Below are 11,389 nucleotides of genomic sequence, written 5' to 3'. Positions count from 1 at the left end.
TAATATTAATATTATTTAAAAGCTAATATTAATAATTTAAAAAGTACAAAGATAGTGCAGAAGGAAAAAAAAAGTATGTATGTATTTTATAAAATTATAGGTAGATAGCATTAATGTATATTAATATATTGTAACTAATCTAATAATAATATCTATATATTGTAATAATAAAAGAGTAATCATTAAATACTTTATAAATTATATATAAATAATTAAACAATTAATAACTTAATCAAGAATTAATAAAAAATAGAGTTCAATGAAATTATATATAAAATAATAAAAATTGAATATTAATATAAAATTCTAATTTACCATAACAACGTAATTAAAATTTTATTTTATTTTTTTTATAATTCAATATATATAATTAAAAATATGTATGTATTAACATTAAAGTAATTAAATTTTATTAAATATATAAAAAGGAGAGAATGGAAACTTTTAAGTATTCCATGTGACAATTTTTTAACATAATTTTAAATTATTCTATTAGTTATTGGATATATAATTTTAAATTTTCATAATTAATTGAAATATTAAAAATTTTAAAAATATTAAATAAAAATTTTATAAAAGGTTAACAATTAAATAAATATTAATTAAATATATCTATTATTTTCAATCATTTAACAATAAAAATTAAAATAAAAATACTTAAAAATAATAAAATTAAATTAAATTATAAAAATAAAATTAAATATTTAATATAAAGATAATAATTACTATAATAATATAACAAGACTATCCTTGTATAATAAAAAATTTCATGACAACTAAAATAGAAAATTATTTTTTCTGATAACAATAAAAAAACACTAACTGCTCATATATATGTAAAGTTTTCCAAGTTGATAGTGCCATTCAGGTTGGTTTGTTAAGTTGGAAAATGAAACGATTTTCCTTGGTTTTAATTCCTACTGGCAGCTCACATGCACAAATCTCCATCAACAAAGGAAAATTTTGACCCTATTATTATTATTATTATTAGCCTGGATTTTTTTCTTTCCTGTGGTTTTTGCTTGCAGCTACAGGTCTGCTGTCCAGCAGGAGCAGCAGAGTAAATCCATTTTTAACCATATTCATTGTCGTTTTCCTAGGTCTTGAAATATCATCATTCATCTCTCTCTCTCTCTCTCTCTCTTCACAATTTCCAGTTTTTTCGTGTCAGCAGCAATTAGCTTAATTCAAAATCTTTCATCATTTTGTACAAGAAAAATGAAAAAATCCCAACAAAACCTCCTGTAAGTCACTCAAAGTCCAACATCTCCTCCAAGCCCCAATAGGTCCCATCTCTGATCTTCTCCAACTCTAAACTCCAAAACCCGCTTTTTGTTTTTTTCCTCCTCCCCCTTGCTGTTTTCCTTGTACTCTCTCTCTCTCTCTCTCTCTCTCAAAGCTCCTTTTCCCTTTTTGTGCTTTTTTTCTTAAATATATTTTCTTTACTTTCCTTTCCTTTCTTTTTTTTCTCTCCACAGAATTTTCCTAGTTTCTACGGGGTCCCTCAAATTCCAATACCCATCAGTTTTCTCTATAAATTGAGCAAAGTTCCAGTGCCATAAGCAAAGCTTTTCCCTTCAAAAATCAGTTCTTGTTGATTCAAGAAAAGGAAAATGAGAGAATATTGGACCTCTTTTGCTTCTCTTCTTGGTGTTTTGGCCTTCTGCCAAACTCTCGTCCAAGTTATCTTCCCACCTGAGCTCCGTTTTGCCTTTATCAAACTCTTCAACCGGATCTTGAACACTTTCTCTTCTTATTTCTACTTCGATATCACTGAAATCGATGGTGTTAATACCAACGAGCTTTATAACGCCGTTCAGCTTTATCTCAGCTCCTCCGTCTCCATCTCCGGCACCCGCTTGAGCCTCACCCGGGCTCTTAACTCCAGCGCCATCACTTTTGGCCTCACAAATAATGACTCCATTTTTGATACTTTCAATGGTGTCACCGTCCACTGGGAGCACGTCGTCACTCAAAGGCAAGCTCAGACATTCTCTTGGCGGCCATTGCCTGAGGAGAAGAGAGGCTTCACTCTTCGAATCAAGAAAAAGGACAAGTCTTTGATTCTTGATTCGTATCTGGATTACATTATGGAGAGAGCGAATGATATCAGAAGGAGAAATCAAGACCGCTTGTTGTATACCAACTCGAGGGGTGGGTCGTTGGACTCCAGAGGCCATCCATGGGAATCTGTTCCTTTCAAGCATCCGAGCACTTTCGATACTTTGGCCATGGACCCAGTGAAGAAGCAGGAGATTATGGAAGATTTGAAAGATTTCGGTAATGGGCAAGCCTTCTATCAGAAAACTGGGAGGGCATGGAAGAGAGGTTATTTGCTTTATGGACCGCCTGGTACTGGCAAATCTAGTATGATTGCTGCCATGGCTAATTATCTTGGTTACGATATTTATGATCTTGAATTGACTGAGGTTCACACCAACTCAGAGCTTAGGAAACTTCTGATGAAGACAACTTCCAAATCCTTAATTGTTATTGAGGATATTGATTGTTCTATTAATTTGAGCAACAGAAAGAAGAGCAACAACAATGGCAATTCCATGGGAAGAAGCTACTATGACCCAGAAATGCGATCTGGGTCTGGTTGTAGCGGTGGTGCTGGTGGTGAAGAAGGTGGGAATTCAATAACTTTATCTGGGTTATTGAATTTCACAGATGGGTTGTGGTCATGTTGTGGAAGTGAAAGGATTTTTGTATTCACTACCAACCACATTGAGAAACTTGATCCTGCATTGCTAAGGAGTGGAAGGATGGACATGCATATTTTCATGAGTTACTGTTCATTTCCAGCACTGAAAATTTTATTGAAAAATTATTTGGGGAATAAAGAGAGTGATTTAGATGATAAGATTCTCAAGGAATTGGAAGACGTTATTGATAAGGCAGAGATGACTCCTGCTGATGTTAGTGAGGTTTTGATTAAGTACAGGCGAAACAAAGACAGGGCGGTGAGAGAATTGCTTGGAGCATTGAAGGAAAGAGCTGAGAAGAATTTAAAGAATGGAGGTCTCAGGGACAAGAATTTGAATGCTGTGGAAGAAGAAGAAGAAGAAGAGGAAGAGCAAGAGAAGAGAGCTTTAGAGAGTCCTAAAGAGGGTTGTGACTGTGAAAAGGAAAACTGCAAGAAAGAAGCAGAGGAAGAAGAGAAGATTAAGTGATAAAGAAATGAAGGTTTTAGCTCTTTCTTTCTTTTATTTATTTATTTTTCTTCTCTTTGCATTAAAATCCTTTTGTGCTTCAGAGAGATAAACATGAAAAAAAAAAGAGCAGATTGGTTCTTGGGAGTATTAAATCTTGAAAAAAATTTTGTTGGCTGAGGGGGGATGGTGACTAGTGGAGAATGGAAACTGGAAGTGAAGTGGAAACTGGAAGTGAAGTGAAAACTGTAATGGATAATTTGAGGTCTCCAATTTTTCTCAATGTTTAATATTATATTATGTTAATTAAATAATATAAGTAGCATTATATGATCAACAGATAAGCTTCTATGAGGCATGTGGTGTGGTTGGCCATGTGGGATTTTCTTATATGCCGCTTTAGGGGTCTGCAACGACACATACATTTTCCTTCCAATCCCTTAAACATGCTTCCATTATATATATTCTATTGAAGCTCTAATGGTCCTAATGCAATAATGAGCAATAGCAAACAATGGGTTTGGCTGCTTGCCATGTCTATGGTTCACATGGGAAGGAATTGCAATGTTACCTACAGAATTAGGGACATAAATGGATTTCTTGTCCCTTATTTTTCCCCCTTCTCTAACCCTCTACAATTTGATGATGATTTGAGAGTCTAAATGCCCTTAGTTTTGTTTAGTAAGGGATCGAGATAGTGGGATTCGAATTTGACTATGTCAAATGAGTAATATATCATCAGATTAAACCTGATTAGGCCTAAGTAGCCTTAGGGTCACTATTATGCATTATTGAAGGAGAACATAGGTGACATGAGATGGGAAAGAAAAGAAGTGCAAAATGATGGCTGAAAGAAGTTTCAACATGCAAGAACTTCTCCAGGCTAAGTGTTTGATAGTATATTTGACAAATTTTCTTAAAAATTTTAATTTATGAACTTTTGTTTTGGTAGCACAAAAATCAACAGAATTTGTCAAAGTTCCATAATTATGTCAAAATTTTTTGTAATTTTTTTTTTAAATAAAAAACTATAAATTTTATTTTAAAATTATAAATATTTTGAAAGGGTAAAGTATTTTGTAATTCATCAATTAAATTATTTCTAAAATAATAACAAATATTTATCGTTATACAATCTAATTAATATAATTCAAAATTATCACAATTTTTTTGTACTTTAAAAATTTTAAAGAGATTGAAATTGCCAAAATTTTTATGTGTGAAAACTTTTATTGAATACCATAATATATAAACATATAGAATTTACTATGATCTATTTTAATGAAAAATTAATAAATAATTATTTAAAATATAATTACTATGTAACTGCCACCTTTAAAATCCTAGGTTAGAAGTTAAAAATTTTCAAGTTAAACATGATTAATATGAACAAAAAAAAAAATAGAAGGGAATATTAATAATTGAGGTGATAGAACTCAAAAACAGAGGAATCAACATCAAATCTAACATCCTTTCTAGTGTTAACAATGCAGAGAAAAAAAAGTTCAATTTAGCCCTTTGCACTTATCAGTGAAGTTTAATTTTATTCATTTTAATTTTTTATCTAAATTAATAAAGAAATTTTTAATTTAACGAAAAAATTAAAATTTATGAGTTAAATTTTTTTATTTAAATAAAAAAAATAAAAATATTCAATTTTTTAGTTTCAGGACTAAATTTCTTAATTTTTTTTATTTAAACTCAAAAATTAAAAGACTTAATTTTTTGATTTTTTTTATTTTTGGGCTAAATTAAATTTTTTTTACTAAATTAAACAAAAAGTATAAATGGGCTAAATTGAACTTTTTCAATAAATATAAGGATGTAAATGAGTTTAAGGCCTAAAAGAAAAACTGTTCTTGTGAAGTTGATATGTTCATTTACTAAATTTTTGGGTAAAAAACTATAATTGTAGAAATTAATTATAAAGATTAAAGTGCAACAGATTTTAGATAATGAATAAATAAAATAAATAAAATTAACTGGTGATTGGATAAGTGAAAATAAATTATAAATTTACTTGTAAGTTAGAGTTTAAATCTTATCACTATGTTTGGATAAGAAGAAAGAAAACAATGAAAGTAAAATAAAAGAATGTAATGATTGGGGAGGAAAATAACTTTCTTATTTTATGTTTGGATTATGAGAGAAAATATTGAGAGAAAAAATTATTTTTTTAAAGAGTAAAATTACAATATTATCCATAGATATTAAAAAAATATAAAAAATATAGAAATATTTTTATAATTTCAAACATTTTTCTTTGAGAAAATTCTCTCACCTTCTTTCTAATTTAGAGAAAAAATAGAAGCAGAATCTAACTATTATTTTCCTTTCAAAAATTTTTTTCTTCTTTATTTTCTTCTTTAACTAAACATAAGTAAATAAAAAATAAATTATTTTTCTCTCAAAATTTTTTTTTCTCACTTATTTTCTTTCTTAAAAAAAAAAATTTTACCTAACTATCACTTTCGATCCGAATGTGTAAGTCTTAATCACATAAATAGATGGGGACACAACATCAGCAAAATTACAAAAAAAAAAAAAAAAAAAAAAACAGTATTTATTTAGTTGTGGATAGGATTGGAGGTGTTAAAACAGAAAAATGAAAAGGGAAGAAGCAAGTGAACAAGGGAAAGATTTCATGTTGGCGAAAATATGGATTTAGAGAAGCAAAAGTAACTAAGAAAGTCTTCTCATACAATGAGGAAAAGTTAGACCCAAAAAATAATTTTCTTCCTGTTTGATTTTGATACTGAGTTGGAAAGGCATTTTGGGTGTAAAGCCTTGGCCTAGATATAGGCCCACGTGGTGACAAGTGACAACCTACAACTTCATTTTCCATGTAAATCATGCCTTTTCTATCAATTTAAAGTTCCTTGGCAATTTACCAACTTTTCCTGCTATAAATACAGGAGCAATGGAGCTGGCATTGTCACTGCCACTGCCCCCGTTTCGGTTGGCTTTTAGGCTAAATATTGACAGTTTCAATTTTTTGGATTCCCCTTGTTTTCAGTTTTAATTTTGGTTTAATTTTAATTTAATATAATTTTAATCATTTCATTAATTAAATATTTTTAATAAATATTTTATTTTTTTATAAAAATAATAATTTAATTTAAAATTATTAAAATTTATAAAATAAATTAGTGTTTCCTTTAATCACGAAAATATTTTTTACAAAATAAACGAAGCTTATGTTTTATTTTCAGGCAATCTTAAGGGTACACTTCTCCACCTTAACATATGATGCATTTAGGATAAAAAATCAACACCAATTTGACGTATTCAAATTAAATAATTTTAAAATGCTCTTAAAAAAAATTAAACCCTAATTAATAAGAAAAGAGAGCTCTCATCTTTATTAATCGGGTTAATCTTGTTAGATTCATAACTTTTTTATTTTTAGTAAAAAAGTAATTGCAAAAAACAAACATTTATATGAATACATAAATTAAGTTATATAATAATTTTGATTTGACTCATTATTAGTGAAATCAATTTAAGAATAATGAAGTTATAACTTTAATAAGAACACAATAAAAGGTATATACGTATGAAATGAAAAGACACCTTGATAATCATAGACAATGAAGCAAGAAAATATTTGAGAAAGCAAAACTCCACTCACACGTATCGCTATCCATGCATATGCTAAAAACCAAAAAATAATTTAATTAATAATGTCAAAGTCTATCATCTCGTTGGTGTGAATACAACATCCACTCTTTTATTCCTATGGTTTCCCATTCATGCATTTCTATGTCCCACAATAACAAAGAACAAATTGACTACTTGCCTTTGGCTTGCTCTACTAAAACACCTTTGCCGTACTACTTTCCATCTTGAGAACATATTCAACGGTGCCGGTTTAGCTTCCTTATTATTATTATTATTATTATTATGATATTGGGTTGGTGCAGCTCTATGCAGGCTGAATTGCAAGCTTTAATCCATAGGTTGGAGTTGGCTTGGAGGAGTGGCTTAGGAAAGCGTAGGTGGAGATTGACTCTAAGGTCTCTACTGGTGTGCTGCATGGTATAGCATAGGTTCCGATAGGCCCTGGTTTGCCAGCTTGATTTCTCATTATTGTGAGTTGCTGCAACAACCTTGGCAAGTGATCGATGTTCATCATATAGCTTGGCCTAGGCTTGATACTCATGGTGGTTGAGTTTGTTTCTTTTGGGTCTCCCCTTCTTCAAAAAAAAAAAACTCCTATCATTAATTAAAAAAATCATAAATTAAATTTTGATTGTTCAATTATTCATTTCTGATTATTTATATTTAATTATTGATAATTAATTGCCATCTTATTAAATAAAACAATTCTATAATAATAACTAAATTTTAATTTTAAATTAATTGATATCGATTATAAATTATTTTTTATTATTTAATTTTATTTAAAATCAATTCTATATTAATATTTAAAATTTGTTAATTAAACTTTAAGATCTAACAAAACATCTTAAAATATTATAAACAAAATCTGACATTAACTTCATTATTATTATTATTATTATTATTATTATTACTCTAAGTGATAGAATCTTGGACTAACTATTGGTGTATTGTTATAATGTTAGCCTTAATCGTAGGTCTAAGATTTTTTGGAACCTAAAATATCAACAAGAGAGTGCTAAAATTGCTACCATTTATTCCAAGATATTGTCAAATAAAGAATCTAATTCTTTCTCACCATTTCTAACGTCCAGCCCTTCCAACCATGGAATCCTTATTTGTTCCATATGTGTTTTCTTATTATCCTATCTAATTAATGTTGCAAATTACTAATAATTTTGTTAATTATGGATAGTCTAATTGATTTTCTTCCACCTTTAAGCTAAAGAAATAGGAAGTCTCGAATTCGGGTTTCTCCATCTATCTATTATAGGACATGTGAAAGAAAGAAAGTTACATTCTGTTATAAATTTATCACTAATCAATATTTTTACGATGAAATTTTAATCCATTGATAAATTCGTATATGATACTTATGTTTTCTCATAGTGATTATACCTGGTTTGCAGTATCTTCATTGAAACTAAAAAAATACCAATAATTTATAATATTTTAAAATCAAATAAGAAATTATAAAGTTAATTTTATAAAAATTGAATTTATTAATTTAATTTGATTCAATCGATTTAAATTTTTTTTTTAAATATAATATTATTATAACATTATAATTATGATTTATTTAAAAAAAGGTAACATAAGGGACTCAATTTTATTAATTTAATTTGATTTAATCCATTTAATTCAATTTTTCAATAATATGATATTATAATTATGATATTATCTTTAGAAAAAAGGTAGCATATTTAGTCCACTATTTATATATAAGGGTCTTGCAAAATGTATTTTTATTAATGATAATTTTAATTTTATAAAACTCAATTATATATTAATTTAATCCAATATAGCCAATTTTATTTTCTGATTGTTATTCAATCAATAAGAGTTTTGTAAAATGAAGTAAGTTGCATTTTGAATCGTAGTAATTTAGAATGTATTTGGTTTGACTTATAAATCAGTCAAACTTGCTTATAAGTAAAAAATTACAAGTAAATTTGTATTTAATTTAACTTATAAGTTAGAAAATTACTTAAAATACGTTAAAAGTTATACCTTACTTGCGACTTATCTTCTTATTTTAAAATTATATTTTGATCAAGTAAAAAAATTATATTATTTTAATAAAATTTTAAAATATGAATATTATTCCCATTTTAAAAATCACAACACTCAATGATATATATTTTTTTATTATTTTGATAAATTAAATTACTTTTGAGCGTTTTTTAATCAAATATTTAGAGAGTATTTGGATTGACTACTAACTTTTAACTTTTGACTTAAAATATATTTTCTAACTTATAAGTTAATATAACTTCTGATTTATTTTAAGTAGTTTTTTTAATTTATAAGTCAAATTAAATATTAATCTACTTATAATTTTTTTATTTATAAGTAAATTTGATCAATTTATAAGTCAAATTAAACACCCTTTTAACTTTTTAAAAATTAATTTTAAATAATTTTATTAAATAAATTACTAATTTTTAAATTAATTTATAAATTAAAAAATACAATTTAATTTAAAAGTTCAAAGTCCTCTTAGTCATCTATATTATATAAAAAATAATTAAATCGTGGAATAATAGGTGAAATAATATTCAATGTAAAATTAATTCACGAAAAAAAAAAGTCATCTATGAAAAAAAAATATGCTTTGTACATAAAGTGAGATAATAAAGATAAAATAAATAAATAATAAAAAGAAAAGAATTTTGATGGATCCAACGAACATGGTATGCTTGCGCCCATGGAAATCCTTAAAATAAAGTTGTTAATATTAGGTTGGATTAATTTTAAATATTTAAAATTTGTCATTTGAAATCTCTTTACTTAAAATTTATTATTTTCGTTTAATTAAAGATGAAAATTTAAAATCTAAAAATCTTGCATTTAAAATTTAAAATTAATTTTTTTAATAAAAAATATAAATTACTTTGAAATTGTGATTTTGAAATTTAAAGAGGAAGGATGATCTTGAGGCTAATTATCAGATATATCGAGAGAATTAAGAAATAATATTACGTCTCTCACAGAAAAGTGAGCTTCTCCCTATAATATAGAGAGTGAGTCCCACGTAAGAGATGGTGTATGTACATCGAATCGAATGCACCTAATAATTTTTCTCATTTTAAAATCAAAATCTAACTATAATCGATTTGTTAAATTCACAACCGATTAATGATTCATAGTTTTGAATTAAATAATAATCATACAATTAAATTTTTAGATGATATCCACAAGTGATTTGATCAAACGTGGGAATTCAATTAAGAACCATCAATTTTTATTTTTTTTATTTTTTTATGATTGAAGCTGTAAAAGATTAATTATTGGATTCTTAGGAGGTTGTTTTTGATACAATTAATGTGATCCAACCTTTTAGCATATGCTAATATGCTTACTTTTTCTCAAACTATGACCAAAATTTATGGGCATCTTCCCACCTTCCTTTTGTTTCTCTATTTCCTTTTTTTTTATATATATATTTTTTTAATATTTAAAAAATCTCTGTAGTTGTGGACTTCCTGCAGGAAGTTTATGATTCCCACTTAAAAGGGGGGAAAAAAAAGGAATATAATGCTTTCCAGATGAAATTTCACAAGAAAATCACATCATTTTTTTTTAAATAAAAAGTAGTCAAAATAGAAATAGTTGGTCCATTAATTCTGGAGAATCTGATTGATTGGAAGATGTTGTGAGGAATTTTGAAAAGAAATAATGAAAAGAATGAAGGCATTTTGATTTTTTTTTTTCATGATTTAAATTGGGAACTCATGTCTAACCCTACAATTTAGGTCAATAAAATGAAATTTAAAAAAATATAGGTCATTAATTTTTTAATTTAATTAATTTGATAACTTTTTTATTTAAACTTTAGAATATATATATATTTATTTATTTATTTATTTTTTTAATTAGATATATATACACATACATAAAGCAGGTAAAGACTGACATGTGATATTATTATCAATAAATTGTATTAAATGAGTATTAAATTGTAATTTATGACTAATATTTTATAAAAGTGATAAAATAATATAATAAAAAATTAAATTAAATATATAAAAATTAAAAATGAAATATTAAATGAGAGTATTATAATTATAGGTTATAAATTTTAATAATTAAATTTAAAAAATATAAAAATTATTTTTAATAAAAAGTAAAATATTAAAATTTAAATTAAATATAAAATTTAATTTTTATTAAAATTATACATAATACAAGTATTTACCAAGCATATATATAAAATTTGGAATGAGCAGCAAACTCCAAAATATCTATCGCATCACCTCCCCACTTGAAACTTCTTTCTAAATTCACCTAAATTCCCATTAAAAATGACAATAATAATAAAAAAAAAATCACCAATCAGGACGGGACGTTTTGACACCCAAGGGAACAAGAAAAATTGCCATCTTATTTGTTGTCTAATAAACCAAGACATGAATCCCACTAATAAGAATGGCATTATCCACTAGGGTTATTTCAACTGATATTGATATTATTGGACAAATAACACGTACAGATTATTTATCTTAAATCACCAACAGTTCATCCTTAAAATTACTTATTTTGTGTGTGTGCGTGTGTGTGTGTGGGGTGGGGGGGTGGGCGGGGCGGATCAAGCCTAGCTAGCATTGCTAAGC

The 11,389-nt window shown here is 26.8% G+C and overlaps 1 protein-coding gene across 1 annotated transcript; it reads left to right on the top strand.

Annotated features, from left to right (window-relative positions):
* Positions 1-1,229: 1,229 nt before the first annotated feature.
* On the top strand, positions 1,230-3,492 carry LOC110640917 (AAA-ATPase At5g57480). Its single transcript, XM_021792457.2, has one exon. The coding sequence runs from the start codon at positions 1,614-1,616 to the stop codon at positions 3,174-3,176; it is 1,563 nt and encodes a 520-aa protein (XP_021648149.2). The 5' UTR covers positions 1,230-1,613; the 3' UTR covers positions 3,177-3,492.
* The last annotated feature ends 7,897 nt before the right edge of the window (positions 3,493-11,389 follow it).

This window comes from Hevea brasiliensis, chromosome 17, assembly GCF_030052815.1.
Source record: "Hevea brasiliensis isolate MT/VB/25A 57/8 chromosome 17, ASM3005281v1, whole genome shotgun sequence".
Taxonomy (NCBI): Eukaryota; Viridiplantae; Streptophyta; class Magnoliopsida; order Malpighiales; family Euphorbiaceae; genus Hevea; species Hevea brasiliensis.
This window is presented reverse-complemented; position numbering and strand designations above follow the sequence as displayed.